Here is a 25,113-nt window from a genome sequence, read left to right as displayed (position 1 = left end):
AGAGTGACCATAATATGGTGGAATTCTTCATTAAGATGGAGAAGGACATAGTTAATTCAGAAACAAAAGTTCTGAACTTAAAGAAGGGTAATTTCGAAGGTATGAGACGTGAATTAGCTAAGATAGACTGGCAAATGACACTTAAAGGGTTGACGGTGGATATGCAATGGCAAGCATTTAAAGATCGCATGGATGAACTACAACAATTGTTCATCCCAGTTTGGCAAAAGAATAAACCAGGGAAGGTAGTGCACCCGTGGCTGACAAGGGAAATTAGGGATAGTATCAATTTCAAAGAAGAAACATACAAATTAGCCGGAAAAAGCCGCTCACCTGAGAACTGGGAGAAATTCAGAGTCCAGCAGAGGAGGACAAAGGGCTTAATTAGGAAAGGGAAAAAAGATTATGAGAGAAAACTGGCAGGGAACATAAAAACTGACTGTAAAAGCTTTTATAGATATGTGAAAAGAAGAAGATTGGTTAAGACAAATGTAGGTCCCTTATAGTCAGAAACAGGTGAATTGATTATGGGGAGCAAGGACATGGCAGACCAATTGAATAACGACTTTGGTTCTGTCTTCACTAAGGAGGACATAAATAATCTTCTGGAAATATTAGGGAACCGAGGGTCTAGTGAGATGGAGGAACTGAGGGAACTACATGTCAGTAGGGAAGTGGTGTTCGGTAAATTGAAGGGATTAAAGGCAGATAAATCCCCAGGGCCAGATGGTCTGCATCCCAGAGTGCTTAAGGATAAGTAGCCCAAGAAATAGTGGATGCATTAGTGATAATTTTTCAAAACTCCTTAGATTCTGGACTGGTTCCTGAGGATTGGAGGGTGGCTAATGTAACCCCGCTTTTTAAAAAAAGGAGAGAGAGAGAAACCAGGGAATTATAGACCGGTTAGCCTAACATTGGTGGTGGGGAAACTGCTAGAGTCAGTTATCAAGGATGTGATAACAGCACATTTGGAAAGCGGTGAAATCATTGGACAAAGTCAACATGGGTTTGTGAAAGGAAAATCATGTCTGACGAATCTCATAGAATTTTTTGAAGATGTAACTAGTAGAGTGGATAGGGGAGAACCAGTGGATGTGGTATATTTGGATCTTCAAAAGGCTTTTGACAAGGTCCCACACAGATTAGTGTGCAAACTTAAAGCACACAGTATTGGGGGTATGGTATTGATGTGGATAGAGAATTGGTTGGCAGACAGGAAGCAAAGAGTAGGAATAAACGGGACCTTTTCAGAATGGCAGGCAGTGACTAGTGGGGTACCGCAAGGCTCAGTGCTGGGACCACAGTTGTATACAATATGTATTAATGACTTAGATGAGGGAATTAAATGCAGCATCTCCAAGTTTGCAGATGACACGAAGCTGGGTGGCAGTGTTAACTGTGAGGAAGATGCTAAGAGGATGCAGGGTGACTTAGATAGGTTAGGTGAGTGGACAAATTCATGGCAGATGCAATTTAATGTGCATAAATGTGAGGTTATCCACTTTGGTGGCAAAAACAGGAAAACAGATTATTATCTGAATGGTGGCCGATTAGGAAAAGGGGAAGGTGCAACGAGACCTGGGTGTCATTGAAAGTGGGCATGCAGGTACAGCAGGCAGTGAGAAAGGCGAGTGGTATGCTGGCATTCATAGCAAGAGGATTCGAGTACAGGAGCAGGAGGTACTACTGCAGTTGTACAAGGCCTTGGTGAGACCACACCTGGAGTATTGTATGCAATTTTGGTCCCGTAATCTGAGGAAAGACATTCTTGCCATAGAGGGAGTACAAAGAAGGTTCACCAGATTGATTCCTGGGATGGTAGGAGTTTCATATGATGAAAGACTGGATCGACTAGGCTTATACTCGCTGGAATTTAGAAGATTGAGAGGGGATCTTATTGAAACGTATTGTGACGCCTAACCAAGCTATCAGACGATTGATGCTAATGAGAGAGATATGAGAGACAATGGAGAAATGTTCAAAATGCTAATGAGAGAGGAGAGAGAGATTAATGGAAAAGAAACACAATTCAGCTATTGACAGACAGGTTACTTTGAACTGAACTGTTTGAAGTTTGATGGACAAGTGATACCCCAGCAGGGGGATAAAAAGAGCAGGTTTGCTAGGCATGGACACCACGAGATCACGAGATAACGAGACCCTGGCAGAGTGGTGTGCCCCCACAAGTGGTGGGAGTTTGGAGGTCCGGTTCGCAGGAACCAACCATAGACTCACAAGGTGTAAAGATACGATCAGTGGGAACCTGGTGTGTGTGTCCGCTCTTGCGTGGGTGCCGGGTTCACCACAGAAGAACGGTCGTATCCGGAACGGAGGGGTCACAGTCGGTGACCACAGCAGGATAGACATAAAAGGGTCCGCCCGAAACCAACTGCGAAGAACATCAAGGGTCTGCCTGAATCAAACTGCATCCCCCCCCCAACAGCACAACAGCGATTACTGCGAACTGTACTAAGCTGAACTGAACTCTGCGTCACTTAAGACTGATCATTTTACCCCTAGACTGCGATAGAGCTTGGTTTGATTCCTATTGCCCTAGTTCTGTGTACATGTGTGTATTATCATTGCTAACCTGTTGTATTTATATCCTTCCGATTAGAGTACTGTGTTACTTGTTTCTTTAATAAAACTTTATTAGTTCCTAGTAATCCAGACTCCAACGAGTGATCCATTTCTGCTGGTTTGGCAACCCAGTTATGGGGTATGTAGCAATATAAAATTCTAAAGTGATTGGACAGGCTAGATGCAGGAAGATTGTTCCCGATGTTGGGGAAGTCCAGAACAAGGGGTCACAGTTTAAGGATAAAGGGGAAGCCTTTTAGGACTGAGATGAGGAAAAACTTCTTCACACAGAGAGTGCTGAATCTGTGGAATTCTCTGCCACAGGAAACAGTTGAGGCCAGTTCGTTGGCTATATTTAAGAGGGAGTTAGATATGGCCCTTGTGGCTAAAGGGATCAGGGGGTATGGAGAGAAGGCAGATACAGGGTTCTGAGTTGGATGATCAGCCATGATCATACTGAATGGCAGTGCAGGCTCGAAGGGCCAAATGGCCTACTCCTGCACCTATTTTCTATGTTTCTATGACATAGAGACTGCTGCTCAAACATGTTTGGACAACTCAGAAATACTGGTGGTTACAATAGAATACAGTACAGATATTTGACTCTTTATGATCTTTTATGATTGTTTAGGCTGATGAAGCATACCATATAGGTCCTGCAGCATCACAGCAGAGCTATCTAAATATGGAAAAGATCATCCAAGTCGCCAAGCTAACAGAAGCACAGGTAATCTTGTTAAATTATGGTTGGGTTACCATTGAGAAAGAATGTTTGAAATTCATGTATTCCTTGCTTTAAAACATAGAACATGGAAGAGTTCAACACATGTCCAGTCCCTTTGACATAGTGTGATGCCAGTCTAGTTAATTCCATCTGTTTGCACGTGATCCATATTATTCTGTCCCTAGCTACACCTTTTAAACATTACTATCATATCTGATTCTGTCACCACCCTCGCAGTGCATTCCAGACACCTCTTCCTTCTCAGGAGGCTAAAGAAATTTGACATGATCTTATTGACTCTCTCCACTTGTTTATAGATATACCTTAGAAATCATCCTAAGCAGATGCATCAGAGCTTGGTATGACAATGGCTATGTCTGAAACTGCCAAAAACTCTGCTGTTGATAGTGTTGTGGACACAGCTCAACACATCACAGAAATGAGCCACCCCTCCATCTATACTTCTTGTTGTTTCGTTAAAGCAGCCACCATAATCAAAGATCCTCCTACCCCAGACTTTCTCTCTTCTCTCGTCTTCACCCCTCCCAAATCGGGCAGAAGATACAAAAACGTAAAAGCGTGTACTGTAATGTTCAAGGACAGCTTCTAACCCACTGTTATGAGATTTTTGAATGGTTCCCTTGTAAAATAAGATGAAATCTTGACCTCTAATCTACCTCTTCCTTGCCTTGCACCTTTTTTGTCTGTCTGCACTGTGCTGGCTCTGTACTTGTAACACTTTATTTTAATCGTGTCATTGTTTTCAGTCCTGCCATTCTATGGCCCCTGTGTCTTCGTAATTGCAGTAGATTTATAGTATATTAACAGGCTTAGGTGAATGGAATTGCTTTATGTATTAGCCATTCTGTATTGAATGGTACTCTTCATTGCAATAATCCCTCTGTTCTGCCAGCTTCAAGCTCATAAAATCTTATAATGTAAAAATGCCCATTCAGTTTGATCGTCACTATTTCAGTTTGTTTAATGATTTTTAAAAAAATATCACTTTATTAACTTTTAGTTTTGAATTTTGACGCAATGTTGCTGTTGTGATCTGTTTCTTGAAGGCCATTCACCCAGGCTATGGATTCCTTTCAGAAAACACAGAGTTTGCAGAATGGTGTAAAAAAGAGGGCATCATTTTCATTGGCCCTCCTTCCACAGCTATTAGAGACATGGGAATCAAGAGGTAATGAATTAATCTCTTTGTGGTTCTTCAAGCTGTTAAGACAAAAACTTTGGTGGCTAAGTGATACCTGTACAATTTAGTTTCAGAAGTTTATAGTAACAATGTTGATTAAGAGTAAGAACAAGATGCAATTAAATTTATCTAACAGGGGAACAGGAATTTGTGTTTATTGCATTGTCTTTTATAGCAAATGAAATGAATGTAAAATGGTCAGTAGGTATTTATTGTTTGTCACAGTTGTTTTGACATTGGAAAGATTTTAAAAAAGATTGTATTTTCCATTAAAAAAAACTGATTGTTTAACAGTTCACCATATTTTCTCTTCAAAGTTCAAAGTACATATATAACCCTGAGATTTGTTTTCTTACAAGCGTACTCAGTAAATGCAAGAGGCATTATAGAACTAATGAAAGATCACATCCATCAGGATGGACAAACAACTTATGTGCAAAAGACAACAAATTGTGGTGCAAGTACTAGATAAAAAAGAATAATGATAAATAATTAAGCAATAAATATCAAAAACATGAGATGAAGAGTCCTTAAAAGTGAGTCCATAGCTTGTGGGAACAGTTCAGTGATAGTATGTGAAGTTAAATGAAGTTATCCCCTCTGGTTCAAGAGCTTAGTGGTTGAGGGGTAAGAACTGTTCCTGAACCTGAAGGTCGGAGTCCTGAGGCTTCTGCACCTTCTTCCTGATGAGAAGAGAACATGACCGGGGTGGTGGGGATCCGTGAAGAAGTATGCTGCTTTCCAGCAACAGCACTCTGTGTAGATGTGTTCAGTAGTGAGGAGGGCTTCGCCTGTGATGCACTGGGCGGTATCCACTACCTTTTGTATGGTTCTCCATTCAAGAGCATTGGTGTTTCCATACCAGGCTGTAATGCAACCAGTCAATATCCTCTCCACCACACATCTATAGAAGTTTGTCAAAGTTTTAGATGTCATGCCAAATCTTTGCAAACTTTAGGGAAGTAGAGGTGCTGCTGTGTTTTCTTCATAATTGCACTTACGCCCTGGGCCGAAGACAGCCCAAAATTATTACACCAAGGAATTTAAAGTTGCTGTCCCTGCTCCTCCTCTGATCCCCCAATGAGGACTGGCTGTTGGATCACCAGTTTCTTCCTTCTGAAGTCATCAGCTCCATTTAGTATTAATACCATTTAACAATAATTTTTGAGATTATGAAGATGGGTTTCAAAGAATAGGGGTTTCCTTCCTCCACCATTGATGTTGCCCGTTCCCAAATCTCTTCCATTCCTCGTACATCTGAGCTCACCCCAACCTACTGCTACCTTAACTGTGATAAAATTCCACTTGTCCTTGCCTACCACCCCATGAGCCTCCACATCCAGCGTATCACTCTCCACAATTTCCACCATCTCCAAAGGGATTCTACCATCAAACATATGTTTACCTACTCTTCTCTCTCCGCTCCCTCTGTGACTCCCTTGTCCATTCACCCCTCCCCACTAATCTCCCACCCAGCACTTAACCCTGCAAGCAGCTAAGGTGCTACACCTGCCCATTCACCTCCTCCCTCACCTCCATTCAGAGCCCCAAACAGCCCTTCCACATGAGGCAGCACTTCACCTGGGAATCTGCTATGGTCGCCATTGTGTTTAGTGGTCGCGATGCAGCCTCCTCTACATTAGTGAGACCCGTTGTAAATTGGGGGACAGCATCATCAAGCACCTCTGCCTCATCCGCCAAAAGCGGAATTTCCTGGTGACCAAACATTTTAATTCCAGTTTCCATTCCGGCATGTCAGTCCGTGGCCTCCTCTTCTGCCACAATGAGCCCTCCCACAGGGTGGACGAGCAACACCTTATATTACGTCAGGGTAGCATCCTACATGATGGCATGAATATCAATTTCTCCTTCCAGTGAAAACTTTTCCCTCTCCTTCCTCTCTCCTATTCCCCAATCTGGCCCTTTACCTCTTCTCACCTGCCTATCACCTCCCCCTGGTCCTGTCCTCCTTTCCTTTCTTCTATGGCCCACTCTCCCCTCTGGTCAGATTCCCTTTTTTCCAGCCCTTTGCTTTTCCTACCCACTTGGCTTCACCTATCACCTTATAGTGGCTATCCTCCTCTCCCTCCCTCAGCTTTTTACTCTGGCATCTTTCCCCCCCCCCCCCCCCCCCCCCCAGTCCTGAAGCAGTGTCTCGGCCCAAAACATCGACTGTTTATTCATTTCCATCGATGCTGCCTGATCTGCTGAGTTCCACCAGCATGTTGTGTGTGTTGCTTTGGATTTCCCACATTTGCAGACTTTCTCATGTTTATGAACATGGATGATGTGTTTTCTGCAGAACAGAACAATGTTCTGTTTCCATACACTTTAAGCATTGGTGCCCAAAGGCAACTTAGAGCAGAGGTAGCTGTGGCACTGATTTTCTCCTCTCTCTGATATGTAGATATTCCTTGTGTATAGAAGAGCGCCACCTGCTGCAACAGTTGGTAATTTTCCAAATGAATTCAGCCACCCTAATGAAGATTAACAGAAATTCACTCATTGTTGTTTGTGACAAAAGAGTTAATAATTGGCTACAAAAGTTCCCATTTCTAGGTTTCTGTGATGATCAATCCAAAAAGAGGAATCATAAATCACCGATAATCCTGAAAACATCTTGTAAGAAATTTGGATTAAACTTTTTTTTCAATGACAGAGTTATGAGAACTTGGAACAGGGAATAGTTGAAGCAAATAACATGGATGTTATTAGGGGGAACTGGGTAAGTTTCTGAGAGGGGAGAACAGAAGGATGTACAGGGTGGAGAAGATAATCATCTGAAACATAAAACCAGCAAAATTAAATTGGGTGAGATTGCCGTCATTCTGAAGCTTTGTATTGTGGGTGCATAAAGTAATTCTGCATAAAAACTCTTTCAGCAAACAGAGATTTTCATTATTATTGATAAAGGCTGGATTCAGATCAAGATTATAGAACTGAAAAGAAGCAATATTGAACTTAATGTGCTCAGGGAATTAGATACCATGAGACATTCTGATCCAAACTAGCAGCTCGGAATTTACGTACCATTGAGTCCTCAGACACATTAGCAGTACTAGAGTTATATTTCAATGTGTAATATAAGGCACCACTTTCTAAACAGGAGCTCAATTCTCCGTCGATGAAGTATGTAAAAAAGAGTACCAGGTCATACCGGGCACATTATGAATAAGGATACTAGTTTGTTGAAGCTACAACACAGGACTGGATATAGATTAAGCCATGCCACAAATGATCAATCAGTGCAGAGCTACGTTGTCCTCCCAAGTTCACTCATAACTGATGGTAGACAATTGAACAACTACATGAGGACATTACATGAACTTTACCCTTCTCAGTGAACCCAGCATGAGTATCAAAGAAAAAGTATTTGCAATCTTCTTCAGCCAGAAGTGTTAAGTAGATTATCAATCTTGTATTCCTCCTGAAGTTATCGCAATCACAAAAGTTATCCTTCAATCAACTGGATTCTCTTCACATAGAACGACTAAATGCACTATGTAACAAAGTCACTGACTAATTTCTTCTGTGACACAGAAGGTTTGTGTTGCTCATTATCAGAATTACAAGCCAAGCTGATTAAATCAAAAATTGCCAACATATGCCCGGATGACAAATTGTGGAACAAATCTGATCTGTCTAATTAGCACCTCATGATTCCACCATTACAGTAAACTGGGAGGGTTACTATTTTTAGGTCAATCAAATGACAGTACCACACTCATAATTTGGATTTAGTTCAAATCCCTGAGTTCCGGCGAGGAAGCGACCTGAGATGAATTTATTGAGTGTTGCATCAATTAGTTTTATTAAAGTTGAAAATCAGTAGAAATCCACTCGCTGAAGCCGTACCATGCACAAAACTAAGTGGTAATGGTTTCTGGAGGGTTGTCCTCTCCTCTCCACCAAAGGGTGTTTTTGTATGAGTTCCTCAAGGGAATCTGATAGGCCCAGTAATTCCATCAATGACCTTCCCTTCAACTTATGATCAGACGTGGGGATGCTTGCTAACAACTAGAGTCCTCAATTCAATTATTAGCTTCATTGGCTGCTTGAGATTTCTCCTACCAAGAATGACACGGGCAGCGGTCATGTGGAAACAATTCCTTCTTCTAGGTTGTACATCATCTCAATTTGGAAATGTATCATTTTTCGCTGTTGCTGGGTCAAAGTTCTAAAACTCCTGACCCAAGCAGCAACATGGGAACACATTCACTACAAAGACTGCAGCAGCTCAAAGAGTGATGCACTGCCACCTCCCTAAGGTGCAGCTAACCCATGAATAATTGCCGAGAAAAAGTGACTCTAAACCCAAACTAAATTTTACCTAACTTGCTATTTGGGAGAGAGAGAGAAAATAGTAACCCTCCCAGTTTACTGTAACGGTGGAATCATGAGGTGCTAATTAGACAGATCAGATTTGTTCCACAATTTGTCATCCGGGCATATGTTGGCAATTTTTGATTTTATCAGCTTGGCTTGTGATTCTGATAATGAGCAACACAAACCTTCTGTGTCACAGAAGAAATTAGTCAGTGACTTTGTTACATAGTGCATTTAGTCGTTTTATGTGAAGAGAATCCAGTTGATTGAAGGATAACTTTTGTGATTGCGATAACTTCAGGAGGAATACAAGATTGATAATCTACTTAACACTTCTGGCTGAAGAAGATTGCAAATACTTTTTCTTTGATACTCATGCTGGGTTCACTGAGAAGGGTGAAGTTCATGTAATGTCCTCATGTACTTGTGTGAAAGTTCAAAGTAACTTTATTACCTATATGTCACCATATACAACCCTGAGATTAATTTTCATGCAGGCATGCACAGTAAATCCATGAAACACAGTAGAATCAATGAAAGACCACACACAACGGGATGGACAAACAACCAATGTGCATAAGATAACAAACTGTGCAAATACAAAAGAATGAATAAATAAACAAACAAACAGATAAACAAACAAGCAAGCAAGCAATTAATATCAAGATGGAGAGGTAGAAAATGCTTCTTGATATCATCAGGACACTCTTCAGATATGGGAATGAGGAGATGGTTTTGGAGTTAGAAAGAAAAGCTGTGACCTAAAAATGCTTGTTGCTGATTTGGGGTGAGTTTAATGAGAAGGGTTTTATTTCTTTAGCAATAATATTTATTGTCTGGAAAAATAAAATATATGAATGTAGTGAAAAGCTGAAAGAAAATTTTGAGGTGGGGATACCTCATTGCTCTAACCTCACAGTGAAAGCACAATGTACTAAGACCATAATACAGAGGAGCTGAATTAGGCTGTTGGGTCTGTCAAGTTTGCTCCACCATTCCATTATGGCTGATTTATTATCCTTCTCAACCCATCCTCCTGCCTTCTCCCCGTAACCTTTGACACCCTTACTAATCAAGAACCTATCAACCTCTGCTTTAATTATAGCCAAAGACTTGGCCTCTGCAGCCAACTGTGGCAATGAATTGCACAAATTCATCATGTAATGTTCCATTATTTAAGACTGCCTTCACATTAAAATGATCTGGGAAGTCTTTACTGAGGTATAATGCATAAAATAATTTTTCTTTTAATAATTTTAATTTAGTACATCAAAGGCCATAATGTCAGCTGCTGGAGTGCCAATAGTTGAAGGGTATCATGGTGATAATCAGTCTGATCAACAGTTAATGGAAGAGGCCAGTCGGATTGGCTACCCCGTGATGATAAAAGCAGTCCGGGGAGGAGGTGGCAAGGTAAGAGGTTCGCTGCTTGCGTGAATGGAAGACCTGGTCATTTGGATCTGCAAATGCTGGAAGTGCAATAAATGCAATTTTAAAACGCATTTCTGAAGAGAATATGCTTGTCATTGGCTGGAATGTTTTAGTTTGTTCAGGAACCAAATGGCTTTCTGGACAGCTCCAGAGGGCAGTTCAGGGTCATTTACATTGGTCAGTCTGCAGTGATACATAGACCACACTGGATTAAGGTTGCAGGTATTCTATCCGACAGTGGATAGGTTTTTATGACAGTGTCAATTTCATTGATGCTGTCAGTGAAGATATGTAGTTTTTTTTAACTCAGATTTATTTCATTTCTGATGTTATGAACTCAATATGAACACATGCCTCTGGAGCATTCATCCTAGACCTCCAACAACTTAACCATTATGCTACCATACCCCTATAGTTACATTCAATGATAATTTATCAAAAATATTATATTTAGTGTAGCAAAGTTGTTCATTAAATTTTAATTGATTTGTCTACAGAGTAAGCTCAGGGTCACTATTTGCATTTGGAGTCATCTACTGCTCTCTGCTTTTTGTATTCCAGTTGTGAAGTTTTAACATGAGCCTCTCTGGTATAACTGTCACTTGTCCCATTGTTGCAAGAGCAACAACGGATATCAGACAGGTTTATGTTATAAACATATTTGCATCGATTACCTGTAATGTAGTGTCTAGATTTTTTTTAAATCCTTAAATTGGACAAAATTCAGAACTTAAGAACTGCAAAAGAAGGGGGTTTGATTAATTGAAAACCATGTGTATATTTATCTCTTTATTCAGCTGTCATATTGTGTTTTGTTTGGAAATAAAGGATTGGTTACATAAGAAAGCAAGAGTGAGCCATTTTTACTTACTCTTTGTACACCTAATAGTTAGGTTCTGCAGAAACCAAATGCTAACAATTCATGGTGAGTTTTAAACACATGCTTATGCACAAGACTCCATAGTATTCTAGTTAAGGCATTATTTAGATCATGTACTTTATTTCTTAGACAATGTTTTCATTTGATTAAGATTATGATCCAAGAAGTCTAATACACCATAGTTTTGAAGGTAAAAGTTAGAAATGTAATGTATGGTGTTGGAACTATGGAGCAGAGGAAACAATCTGGCAGTGTCTCAAACGCAGTGCTTAACTGTTTTTGGTCATTGGAAAGGTTCAGGCAGGATTTTTAGGTACGGGTATAAAAATCTAATCTAATAGAGCTGAATCTGAATATTGCGTTCAGTTTCACTCCCTCTCTGAGTCCCGGAGCATGTGAAAGATGAATAATGACATTAAACAGAACCCTTTCTGTCCTGGAAAAATTACCTTGTAAGATGCCGAATAGAAATTATTCTTCAGCAGCACTTTGAGTTAAGATGCAGCTGCAAGAAACAGAACATAGATATAAACCCATTAAAGGCAAGTTAGGACTTGTACATTGAAGCAATTCTGTACATAAGGAGTTTTGTGCATATGTTAACCTGAAGAGCAGGGATAACATTTCTTTGATGGAGGCTTCAGTGAGGGTCTCCGTGGTATAATTAGTTAGGTGAGAGAAACAGTTTGCTTTATCTTTATCTTTGTAATCTTAGGTAGATTGTAAAGAATCATGTGTAAGTTTCAATAGAGCTGTGATTTCATATGCAGGAACCAATTCATCTGTACCCATCACAGGTTGCAATACTGAGCATTAAGTCTGTAAGAAGTCCTCTGCTCCACTGCTTGACTCTAGATACATTTAATATCTGCAATGTTTATTGCACAAAGTGAAAATCATTTTTGTGCAGTTAAGTATCACTGAGTTGTCTAGTCTTATTTACTGTGGCATAAGTCATGTTCTCTTTGGGTTAATGTTGCAGCTGGTTCTTTCATTCATGTTATTTGTGATTTATTGATGGGAAATTACCTCCACGTACAACATTTAAGGGACAGCATCTATTTAATTATACAAGTAAAAATGAAAATACACTCTGTCACTAGTGAAACGTGTTGCTTTTTAAGTAATCTGAATAAGTACCAGATTTATTCTTTGATTGCTGATTTGATATTTATGTTCAGGGTATGCGCATTGCTCAGACAAAGGCCGAGTTCCTTGAGCAACTGGAATCTGCACGAAGAGAAGCACAAAAATCCTTCAATGATGATATTATGTTGCTAGAAAAATTTGTAGAAAATCCAAGGTATGTGGCTTCCATTTAGAAATAATAAATTTGTGTACCAACTTTGAATAAAATTTGAAAATTCTCCTTGGCATACTGTTCAGTTTAGATTTTAAATATTAGACATCATCAGCATTCTTGTAAAAAAAAATGGGTTAAATCTAGCAATTATTCAAAACTAGTGTAACATCTGTGGAAATGTACAGTAGATGTATGTGATTCATGTGTATCGTGTTCTTGTGGCTGATAAGTTTTTGGTTTTCTGTTTGCTGCAGACATGTAGAAGTACAGGTGTTTGGGGACCAGTATGGCAGTGCTGTTTATTTGTTTGAAAGAGACTGCAGTGTACAAAGGAGGCATCAAAAAATCATTGAAGAAGCACCTGGGGTAAATTATTTCCGTAAATGGAAATTTCTCTCTGAGCAGTTTACTAATCACAGGGTGGCACTTCTGTTAGATTACATTGTATTTTTCAATGGAATTCAATTGAAAATCAGCCAGACCAATGGAACACGTTCACTAAATTTTAAGCACAGTTTATATTAAATAAAATAGAGTTGCTGGAATCTTTCACAATCATTAAAAGAAAACACAGATCAATGTGGCCCAGCCTGTGGAACTAGCCAGCTTTGGTTGAGGTAATCACCATTGGGAGCTTCCATTAACTACACCCTTTGCAGCATTAGAGAAAGCAATTTTGTTTCAGCACAGAGGCACCTAAAGGGGTGTTTCAGATGGTTTAAAATATGAAAAGTACATGGTAAAACTCGCATATTGTACCTACTAGAATTTTACATATTTTCAATCCTTTAGAAACAAGTTACTCAAAATATCTTTAATTTTATTAGGATAGATTCAAATTCTGCTCTGTTATTCAAACTGTCACTCTTAAATATATCAAGAAGTATTTTTGAATGAACGTTTTATCTTTTATCGTGTTGCCCTGATATTTATGTTGGATTTTCTATTCAACAAGCTGCTTCTTTGTGACCAGAAACTTGAGGGGAAAAGCACACTTCTCAGAACTGCAGAATAATTTCTGCAGAATTCTTACAAGTAACAAAAATTCCATGGAATGTTGTTGCGCCCTTGGGGGAAACCAGTTTCTGTCCCATTAAAGGAAAGCGAAGTGGAAGGTACAATCTTTACGGTTCACTTGCATTAATGCCCATGGAATAGTCTCAGTTGCAGGCTTGTGATTGGTCAATCTGCATTCCTTCCTCTACAAATCCTGGGTGTGGAAAATGAAGTCAGTTAAGAAAAACTTACCTATTAAAGGAATTACATCCTCAGAAAAAAATGTTTTAAAAATGAAAGTACTAGTTCTCTAAGTTGTTTTTAAGTACAATGTTTTATTATGGATGTTTTGCAGAGAAATTATTCATGTACTCAAACTCCATGAGATTCTGCATTGTAAAGTAATATGTTTTGAAGTAATTCATTATAGTTCTAATCTATATTTTTACACTGTTAACAATGCTGGAAAGTCCAGCAAAGATATATTATCCATCCCCACATGCAGGAAGATTGCATTGCTTCTGGAGAAGGTCGTTTCTTGAACTCCTGAATTGTGTCCTTCAGCACAATTGGTTATTATTCCTTTTCAGAATTAAGTCAACTTTGTTAATGTGGTACTGCAAACACATGAAATTCAATGAACTTGTTTAATGGTCAACTCTGCTAGTAGTACTTATTTATTTATTATCAGTTTTCTTTTTAAATGCTGTTCAAATTCTCAAGCTCCCTATGTAATTTGGCCTCAGCGCCACTGAGTTGTTAGTTGAGTCTTCTGCATTACTAGCTCAGAAGAATAGTATTACTTTATTTTAAAATAAAAACATATCAAAAACACTTGGCAGACAACACAATTTACAAAAAGAGAAATAGAGTGAATGTTTCAGGGAAACAGCTTTGGCAGCTTTATGATTTTCTATTGTACTATTGTACCTGTGTGTGAACTTTTGTTAAGATAAAGTCTAAGAGTATAAAGTTTCTGTGGATAGAAAAATATAAAGACATTCTCTGGCATTTGCTGTTTTAAAATTGTAGCCTGGAATTAGCCCTGAAGTGAGGAGAAGACTTGGTGAAGCTGCAGTCCAGGCAGCTAAAGCTGTTAATTATGTTGGTGCTGGTAAGTAAACACCAAAGGTTACAATGCTGACCAGTCTGTTGCCTATGTAGAGCCAACATAGATGTAATCGAAACTCTGCACCCCAAACCTTGCTGGTATCCTTCTGCATCATTTAGTTAAATTTTCTAACCTGAGATTCTTCTGTTCATACAACTCTATTTAGGAACTGAGCAGAGAGGAATATGAACAGTTTCAGCTCGCATTTAGATAATGCCTTTAACATTCCATATGGCTTCTCAGGGACATTATCAGTGAAACTGTGACTAAGCCAAATAAAGTGGTATTAGGACTGAAGATCAAGAATAAAACAGAGGGAAGGTTAGGGAAGGGTATTCCTTAACTTGGGAACTAGACAGCCGAAGGTGTGAACAGCCGAGAACAGCCACCATTGGCAAAGTCAGGGTGAGCAAGAGACTGGAGTTGAAGAATGACAGCTGCTTTCGAGAGATGGAGGAGGCTTTGGCACTAGGAAAGGACAAGAAAATGTAAGGATGCTAAAAGGATATCTGATGGCATCTCATTGTAGGAGGTAGAGATGTTGGAATATTACTGAATGTAAAGGCTATTGGTATGAAAAACAAGGACAAGGGGACCCCTATTTTTGCTTGCGGGGGAGTTGCCTTTTTGAGGATTGGTATTAGATGTCATTAAGTATCTCACAAGTTAATGACCTTAAAGTTACTGGATAAACCAGAGATTTTGTTCTGACTGTGTTGCTCGTGTGATATTCATGCAAAAATGAAAGGCTTGAGAAATGAATGTAGCTCCGGAATTCCCTTCTGTTTAAATATTTAGTCAACACGGTTTTTATGGCAGAATATTTAAACAAGACATAAGAAGGGTATCAAATTCAAAGATGAAAATAAATAACTTTGAGGTCCAGTCTAGAAAACCAGTGACCCATATAAATTTAAGTATCTGTAACTAACTCCCAGTTTATACCACTGAGCCACCCAGTGGAATATTTTTCCACGTCTTGGAACCTCTGCAGCCTTTTTCTCACTGTCTTGGCTAAAATTCTTGTAAATCTTCACCTTCTGATAAGCAATCTTAAATTGGCATCCAAGTTCTGTCTCCAAATGAAGCCCTCCAATTAACACGACGGCTGTGTTTACTGCTCCTTGAAATCTGTACCCTTAGTGATCTGACGTACAAATATACTATTGGATGTCATTAAGTGTGTTGAAATTAAGATTAAACAGTTTTGTACTTTCTCCAGTACCTTACAACTTGTGGAATCTCAAGTTGATTTTTCTTCCTTCTGGAATTATCACCCTGCTTAGAGGTCTGAGGTTGGCAATCATTCAATCAATTGCACCCAGTGTAGTATCTTTTCACTTTTACTTTTGCAAGAATGAAGTGCACGTTATTGTGCACAAAAGCTTGACTTTATAATAATTTTTCAACAATGATTGTTTCAGTATTAGCAGGGAATTTTATCTGTATAATGCATATCTGGTAACTGGGGAAAGTAATTTAGAATGCACGCTGCTTCCACTAATTAATTCTTCCTGTAACACACTCCATTAATGAATTTTGACTAACTGAACAGGGGTGCATGAGGTTTAAGTCAAAAAGCAACAGACGCTAAAAATCTGCAAGTAAAACAAAATGTTGGAAGTATTCAGCAAATTAAAAACAACTGCGGGAAGAGAAGCATGAGTTAATATTTCAAGTTGAAGACTCGTTCAACAAATTTCGCAACGTGTGCTTGTGATACTAAACCTGATGTTGAATATTCCAGCAATTTCTGCTTTGATGTTAAAGCTTCATGCATGCACTGCCCCCTTTGACAGACTGGATTATACATGGTATTCTACACAACAGTGAAATCACACCAAAAGATCTCGCTGTCTCACAATCCTTGGATAGTTCCCAACAAAAACACTTTGCTGGGATTTGCTGTACATATTTAACAGCACTTCACAGGCAGGAAGATTTACTTTATTTAGTTATGCAGTTAAATGGTAAGCGCACTGAATGAGTCAGATAAATTTGTGTTCAATTAGCTTTATTTATACATTTCTCTGTGTGAACCTGCATTCAATAATTAGATCAATTGATGACATGGGGTTATATTAGTCAACGTTGTTCTCTTTGATGGAGCTTCTCTTTGCCATTTGTGTGTTTGATAAGTTTTTGTTGAATACAAGAACGAAAAGTTAAAATATTGCAAAACAAACACAATCAAATACAGTGTTTCTGCTCCTAATTTACAATATCTGTTAATGTATTCCTTAAAAATAACTTCAATATTGTCCTCAGTTTGTCTGCTGCTCTTTAGCCTTACTTCATAAATATTATTTGCTTGCTTACACATTTCTGCAAACTGGTGTGATATTAATTGTGGAAAATAATGATTATTGCTATGCTTTTGCAAATATGAATAAGTAAACTGAAGATGCTGTGTTACTTTTTAGGTCGAAGTGCATTATTTACAAAATATTGATTAGCATAATGAGCAAGAGCCATGTGCTTCTTTTGCAAGCAGTGGTCAACATCAAATACTAAGTTGTCTAGAAATGCATTTTAATCATTATTTTTGGTTTACAGGGACTGTGGAATTCATCATGGATTCTCAGCATAATTTCTATTTCATGGAGATGAACACAAGACTACAGGTGGAGCATCCGGTCACTGAGATGATAACAGGAACTGACCTTGTTGAATGGCAGCTCCGGGTAGGTGAGAACAGATGGTCACTAGGTCTACGGTCTGTTGGGCTTAAACCTAAAGGTCAAGACTACAGTAGAGCTGAGAGGAATGATAGTTAAATGTTTTGGTCTTAAAGCATAGCTACATCAATGAACTGGACATGCTCTAAATATCCAAAGGTTTCTGGTTTCGTTGTTGTTTTGCAGACAAGGTGCTTTGCCTTTTCAATACAAGGTCACGCACAGTCCTTTATATCATTTAATCAACCATTGATGTGGTGGTATCAAGTATTCAAAGAAGTCATAACACCTTGAAGATTTAGACTTGTAACAAAGAGACTGAATTTGTTAATTACATGTTTGTAATTCAAGCAATTACATGTTTGTAATATCTAGCAATAACACTTTTCACCAGGAACCATTTTTGCAAACATGTTTGACAATAGTTGATAATGATAACTCTCCACTGCAGATTGCTTTAGAATGTATTTTTTCCACATTAATCTCTCATCACAAAAGAAACCTTTAGAAGTATCACCATGGTATCTCAAGTTTTTTATTCTGTATTTGTTTCACTGAGGGAATAGCTTTCACAACCCTCCAATCCTGTGAATTGCAAACAAAACCCCTTTTTATTTGTGGAACAAGTAAAGTGGTTCTGTGTGGATGTAAACTAGCTTTTTACAAGAAATTCCGAAGTAGCATTTTCGGTATATCATACAACAAGCTAAAGAAAAAAAAATTTACTTATTTTTAACCCCACTTTAAAGGCAACTATTAAATTGATATAAAGTAGCCTTAAATAACCTTGTGAGCAGTTATGGGCTCCTATCTAAGAAAGATGTGCTGGCATTGGAGAGGGTCTACAGGAGGATCACGAGAATGATGCTGGGAATGAAAGGTTTAATATATGAAGACTATCCAATGGCTCTGGGCCTTTACTCACTGGAATTGAAGAAGAATGGGGTGTGGGATCTCATTGAAATCTATCAAATATTGAAAGGCCTACACAGAGTGGACATAGAGAGGATGTTTCCTGTAGTGAGAGATTCTAGGACCAGAGTGGCATAATCTAAGGACGTCCCTTTAGAACAGAGATGAGGAGGGATTTCTTTAGCCAGAGGATAGTGAATCTGTGAAACTCATTGCCAAGGACGTCTGTAGAGGACAAGCCACTGGGTGTTATTTAAAGTGGAAATTTATAGGTTCTTGATATTAGGGATGTCAGAGGCTATGCAGCAAAGGCAGGAGAACGGGGTAATAAAATAGACCGTGATGGAACGGTGGGGCAGACACAATGGGCCGAATGACCAATTCTGCTCCTATGTCTTATGGTCTTAAATGTTATTATTTTAACCATGTAATGTGAAATATAAGTCAGAACTGCAAAATAAAGTTTATCTCATTCTCATATTGTGATCTTCCTACTCCGTGCTGACATTCGTACTCTGTGTTGAATTTTAAATGCTGATTTGAATTTCTGCGAATTTCTGCTACAAATTTAATTCAACTTAACTGTAGGGCCGAAATTGCAAGATAAAATTTTGTATTCAAATTAGCATGTCTTGATATAAAATGTAAAAACGATGGGTATTCAGTTCCACGTTTTGATTTCAATTTTTTAAAATTGTGTCACTTTAAGCCAATTCAGAAGCCATTGAATGGGAAACATTGTTCTGTACATTTACGGGCACTGGTAACCCAGACCAGATAAAGGAGTCAAGTCCACTTCCCTATAGTGCCTTTATGGAATGAAATTGTTGGATCTTAGAATAGTGATGATGTAATTTATACAAGCCACCACATTTAAATTGACTTGACATCATTATCTAGATTGCAGGATGATACAATGAATACTATACTTCTGGATCTTGAAAAATGTGAGAGAAATTGATGAAAGGAATTCAGTGTGACACATGATCTTTAATATGTGCTTCAATCTGCACAGAGGCATTGCATGATGCCAGAGCCTTTAGCTTACCTGTAACGGATAGTTGTATGTAGTGAATAGTCTGTGGCCCCAGCACACAACAGCAAACATGATCGCACTGGCCACCACAGACTCGTAGAACAGCCTCAGCATCATCCGACAGATGTTAAAGGACCTCAGTCTCCTCAGGAAATAGAGACGGCTCTGACCCTTCTTGTAGACAGCCTCAGTGTTCTTTGACCAGTCCAGTTTATTGTCAATTCGTATCCCCAGGTATTTTTAATCCTCCACCATGTCCACACTGGCCCCCTGGATGGAAACAGGGGTCACCGGTACCTTAGCTCTCCTCAGGTCTACCACCAGCTCCTTAGTCTTTTTCACATTAAGCTGCAGATAATTCTGCTCACACCATGTGACAAAGTTTCCTGCCGTAGCCCTGTACTCAGCCTCATCTCCCTTGCTGATGCATCCAACTATGGCAGAGTCATCCGAAAACTTCTGAAGATAACAATACTCTGTGCAGTAGTTGAAGTCCGAGGTGTAAATGGTGAAGAGAAAGGGAGACAAGACAGTCTCCTGTGGAGCCCCAGTGCTGCTGATCACTCTGTCGGACATACAGTGTTGCAAGCACACGTACTGTGGTCTGCCAGTCAGGTAATCAAGAATCCATGACACCAGGGAAGCATCCACCTGCATCGCTGTCAGCTTCTCCCCCAGCAGAGCAGGGCGGATGGTGTTGGACGCACTGGAGAAGTCAAGAAACATGACTCTCACAGGTCTCACTGGCTTGTCCAGGTGGGCGTAGACACGGTTCAGCAGGTAGACGATGGCATTCTCAACTCCTAGTCGGGGCTGGTGGGCGAACTGGAGGGGATCTAAGTATGGCCTAACCATAGGCCGGAGCAGCTCCAGAATAAGTCTCTCCAGGGTCTTCATGATGTGGGAGGTCAATGCCTCCGGTCTGTAGTCATTGAGGCCGCTGGGGCGCGGTTGAGGGTAGCAGACACCAACAGAATCAACAAACTCATTCGTAAGGCCAGTGATGTTGCGGGGACGGAACTGGACTCTCTGACAGTGGTGTCTGAAAAGAGGATGCTGTCTAAGTTGCATGCCATCTTGGACAGTGTCTCCCATCCACTACATAATGTACTGGTTGGGCACAGGAGCACATTCAGCCAGAGACTCATTCCACCGAGATGCAACACAGAGCGTCATAGGAAGTCATTCCTGCCTGTGGCCATCAAACTTTACAATTCCTTCCTTGGAGGGTCAGACACCCTGAGCCAATAGGCTGGTCCTGGACTTATTTCCTAGCATAATTTACATATTACTATTTAATTATTTATGATTTTATTACTATTTAATTATTTATGGTGCAACTGTAACGAAAACCAATTTCCCCCGGGGTCAATAAAGTATGACTATGACTATGAATAACAATACATTGACTTATCTTCAGGTTGCTGCTGGCGAGAAGCTTCCTATGTCACAGGAAGAACTCTCTGTCAAAGGTCATTCATTTGAAGCAAGAATTTATGCTGAAGATCCAAACAACAACTTTATGCCCGGAGCAGGTCCTTTGCTGCATCTGTCCACGCCTGTACCAGATGCTTTTACAAGAATTGAGACTGGAGTCCGACAAGGTATTGGAAACACACAGATGATATAATCTATTTGTACACAAGTACTGCCCAACTTGAATATTCCAAGCACTGCCTTTATTACAGAATCTTGTAAGTCTATTTCGAAAGTAATAGGTTTTTTTACTCATATCTTTTTTCAGGTGATGAGGTTTCTGTGTATTATGACCCAATGATTGCTAAACTGGTGGTTTGGGGACATGACCGCACAGCAGCACTAAATAAATTAAAATATTGTTTGCGTCAGTACAACGTAAGTATTCTGGCAGTCTTTGCTGTGAGAGACCTCCATGATCATTGGTATGTTTTAATTTACCACTGCTAGGGGAAGATAATTTGGTGTGAGATCTTATTTACACAAACCCACTTGTTCATACTGTGATTTTAAAAAGAGGAAGAGGAATAACTTTCAGACAAAGACTTAACTGCAATCCCTATTCTTTTTTACCAATGGTTCACATCGTTTCCCTATTTAATTTCACAGCAGCGTCGAAGTATGAACTCTGAGTTATTGCCAAAAAGTACTGTAGAACAATAAGTCAGTGTACAATTTGATGCATAATTTAGCAAAGACAAATTTCTTCACAGCTGTTAAATTTAATTAGCAAAACATAGCAAATCCTGGATTTTAAAAATTCTGAAGCAATTGAATTTTATGGCTTAAGATGATGGTGTAGAATAGTCACCGGTTTTATATTTCGACATCTATATGATTGGTGGAAAGCTGAGGGCCAAAATGCAAAGTGTATTGATGATTCAATGGTGGATGCAAAGGCAAGTGACTTCCGGCTTGTCTCGGATTTTGATATTGTGTAGAAGTCTTAAAGGTGAAAAGGTCTGAATGGCTGATAGATGGTTCCCAATGAATTCTTCAGCTGATTTTCAGCTCAACCTGTCTATTAATTTGTTTGTACTAGTATAAACAAATATCACTTTTAAAAAAATACTGGGCCTTGACATTATGTGGATTTAACAAATAATAATAAATAATTATGTTTATCTTGATGAACTTCTCTGCAAAAATCTAGATTTGGGGTAACAAACTTCCCCTCTACCATGCTCCAATTGTATAATTTAGACCTGTGCGAAAGGATCGAGAGAAAAACGTGGATATTTTTGTTCCCTGAATTTGGCTTAAATGTGATGTAAATAATAAGCCATGTTTCTTGGATAAATCTTCAATAGAATGACACAGACTTTAAAATATTGTGAGCAGTGTTGTGCCCCATATCTAAGGGACAATTTATTGACGTTGGGGAGAGTCCAGAGGAGGTTTACAAGAATGATCCCAAAGATGAAGTACCTCATATGTGAGGAGTGCTTGATGGCTTTAGGCTTGTACATGCCGGAATGTAGAAGGATGGGATGTTCTCCTAGTGAAACCTACCAAATACTGGAAGGCCTGGATACAGTGGATGTGAACAAGATGTTTCCACTTGTGGGAGAATCTAGCACCAGAGCGCACAACTTCAGAATAAAGGGATGTCCCTTTAGAACGGTAATGAGGAGAGATGTCTTTAGCCAGAGGGTGTTGAATTCAATGCCAAGCCACTGTGGAAGCCAAATGATTAGGTATATTTAAAGTGGAGATTGATAAGTTCTTGATTAGTAAGTGTAGCAAAGTTACGGGGAGAAGATCAGAGCGTTCAGAGAGGCGGGACTGCGCAGGCATGTGACGTCGGGCAGTAAAGTGCCGAAGATTTAAAAGGACAGAAATCCTGCTTCGGGTTTAATTCGAAGAAAGAAGTCTGAGAATCGGAGCGGGAGTGCGGAGGAAGCCAGTTTTGAATTTTTCGGTTTTTTTTTACCATCGGCGTTCAGAGAGGCGGGACTGTGCAGGCGTGTGACGTCGGGCAGTGAAGCGCGGAAGATTCAAAAGGAACAGAGCCTCATACAGCGGGCAGCGTAGTTTGTGGGCTGCGGAGTGAGCTGGGAGCAGAGTGAAGGTTTAAGGGCTTTGGCTCAACGGGCTTAGGCGGAAACGGGCGAGGCGAGGAAGGTTTGGTATTCATTTTTTGTTGTTATTTGAGGACAGGGGAAGTATGAGTGTGAGGGCAGCTTGTTCTCGGTGCTGGATGTGGGAGGCCCCTGAGTCTCCAAGCCTCCTGGCCATCCACATCTGCACCAGGTGCGCCGAGATGCAGCTCCTAAGGGACCGCGTTAGGGAACTGGAGCTGCAGCTCGATGACCTTCGTCTGGTCAGGGAGAGTGAGGAGTTGATAGAGAGGAGTAACAGGCAGGTGGTCACACCGGGGCCACGGGAGGCAGACAAGTGGGTCACGGTTAGGAGGGGGAAGGGGAAGAGTCAGGTAATAGAGAGTACCCTGGTGGCTGTGCCCCTTGACAATAGGTACTCCTGTTTGAGTACTGTTGGAGGGGACAGCTTACCCGGGGGAAGCGACAGTGGCTGTGCCTCCGGCACAGAGTCCGGCCCTGTAGCTCAGAAGGGTAGGGAAAGGAAGAGGAGGCAGTTGTAATAGGGGACTCGATAGTAAGGGGGTCAGATAGGCGATTCTGTGGACACAGTCCAGAGACCCGCATGGTAGTTTGCCTCCCTGGTTCCAGGGTCCGGGATATTTCTGATCGTGTCCAAGATATCCTGAAGTGGGAGGGTGAGGAGCCAGAGGTCGTGGTACATATAGGTACCAATGACATAGGTAGGAAAAGGGAAGAGGTCCTGAAAGGAGAATATAGGGAGTTGAGAAAAAGGACCGCAAAGGTAGTAATCTCGGGATTACTGCCTGTGCCACGCGACAGTGAGGTGGAGGATAAATGCGTGGCTGAGGGATTGGAGCAGGGGGCAGGGATTCAAGTTTTTGGATCATTGGGACCTCTTTTGGTGCAGGCATGACCTGTACAAACAGGACGGGTTACACTTGAATCCTAGGGGGACCAATATCCTGGCGGGGAGATTTGCGAGGGCTACTGAGGTGACTTTAAATTAGAATGGTTGGGGGGTGGGAATCAAATTAAAGAGACTAGGAGAGAGGAGGTTAGTTCACAACAGGGGAATGGGAACCAGTGCAGAGAGACAGAGGGGTGTAAAATGAGGGTAGAAGCAAAAAGTAGTAAGGTGAAAAGTAAAAGTGGCAGGCCGGCAAATCCAGGGCAAAAACCAAAAAGGGCCACTTTTCAACATAATTGTATAAGGGCAAAGAGAGTTGTAAAAGCGAGCCTGAAGGCTTTGTGTGTCAATGCAAGGAGCAGTCATAACAAGGTGGATGAATTAAAAGTGCAGATTGTTATTAATGAATATGATATAGTTGGGATCACAGAGACATGGCTCCAGGGTGACCAGGGATGGGAGCTCAACATTCAGGGATATTCAATATTCAGGAGGGATAGACATGAAAGAAAAGGAGGTGGTGTAGTATTGCTGGTTAGAGAAGAGATTAACACGATAGAAAGGAAGGACATTAGCCGGGAGGATGTGGAATCGATATGGGTAGAGCTGCATAACACTAAGGGGAAGAAAACGCCAGTGGGAGTTATGTACAGGCCACCTAACAGTAGTAGTGAGGTTGGGGATGGTATTAAACAGGAAATTAGAAATGTGTGCAATAAAGGAACGGCAGTTATAATGGGTGACTTCAATCTACATATAGATTGGGTGAATCGAATTGGTAAGGGTGCTGAGGAAGAGGATTTCTTGGAATGTATGCTGGATGGTTTTTTGAACCAACATGTCGAGGAACCAACTAGAGAGCAGGCTATTCTAGACTGGGTATTGAGCAATGAGGAAGGGTTGAGGAAGAGCAATCTTGCCGTGAGAGGCCCCTTGGGTAAGAGTGACCATAATATGGTGGAATTCTTCATTAAGATGGAGAGTGACATAGTTAATTCAGAAACAAAGGTTCTGAACTTAAAGAAGGGTAACTTTGAAGGTATGAGACGTGAATTAGCTAAGATAGACTGGCAAATGACACTTAAAGGGTTGACGGTGGATATGCAATGGCAAGCATTTAAAGATTGCATGGATGAACTACAACAATTGTTCATCCCAGTTTGGCAAAAGAATAAATCAAGGAAAGTAGTGCACCCGTGGCTGACAAGAGAAATTAGGGATAGTATCAATTCCAAAGAAGAAGCATACAAATTAGCCAGAAAAAGTGGCTCACCTGAGGACTGGGAGAAATTCAGAGTCCAGCAGAGGAGGACAAAGGGCTTAATTAGGAAAGGGAAAAAAGATTATGAGAGAAAACTGGCAGGGAACATAAAAACTGACTGTAAAAGCTTTTATAGATATGTGAAAAGAAAAAGGTTGGTTAAGACAAATGTAGGTCCCCTACAGATAGAAACAGGTGAATTGATCATGGGGAGCAAGGACATGGCAG

General features: G+C 40.2%; 1 protein-coding gene across 1 annotated transcript in view; it reads left to right on the top strand.

The window, feature by feature from the left end:
• Positions 1–25,113, top strand: part of mccc1 (methylcrotonyl-CoA carboxylase subunit) — an 80,394-nt gene that overhangs the window by 36,081 nt on the left and 19,200 nt on the right. The window contains exons 4-12 of the mRNA XM_063045668.1: positions 3,212–3,307; positions 4,372–4,493; positions 10,097–10,244; positions 12,324–12,445; positions 12,700–12,811; positions 14,474–14,555; positions 17,109–17,236; positions 20,599–20,782; positions 20,923–21,032. Coding sequence (XP_062901738.1) covers positions 3,212–3,307; positions 4,372–4,493; positions 10,097–10,244; positions 12,324–12,445; positions 12,700–12,811; positions 14,474–14,555; positions 17,109–17,236; positions 20,599–20,782; positions 20,923–21,032 — 1,104 coding nt within the window. The remainder of the gene's footprint in view (positions 1–3,211; positions 3,308–4,371; positions 4,494–10,096; positions 10,245–12,323; positions 12,446–12,699; positions 12,812–14,473; positions 14,556–17,108; positions 17,237–20,598; positions 20,783–20,922; positions 21,033–25,113) is intronic.

Source organism: Mobula hypostoma, chromosome 4, assembly GCF_963921235.1.
Source record: "Mobula hypostoma chromosome 4, sMobHyp1.1, whole genome shotgun sequence".
Classification (NCBI taxonomy): Eukaryota; Metazoa; Chordata; class Chondrichthyes; order Myliobatiformes; family Myliobatidae; genus Mobula; species Mobula hypostoma.
This window is presented reverse-complemented; position numbering and strand designations above follow the sequence as displayed.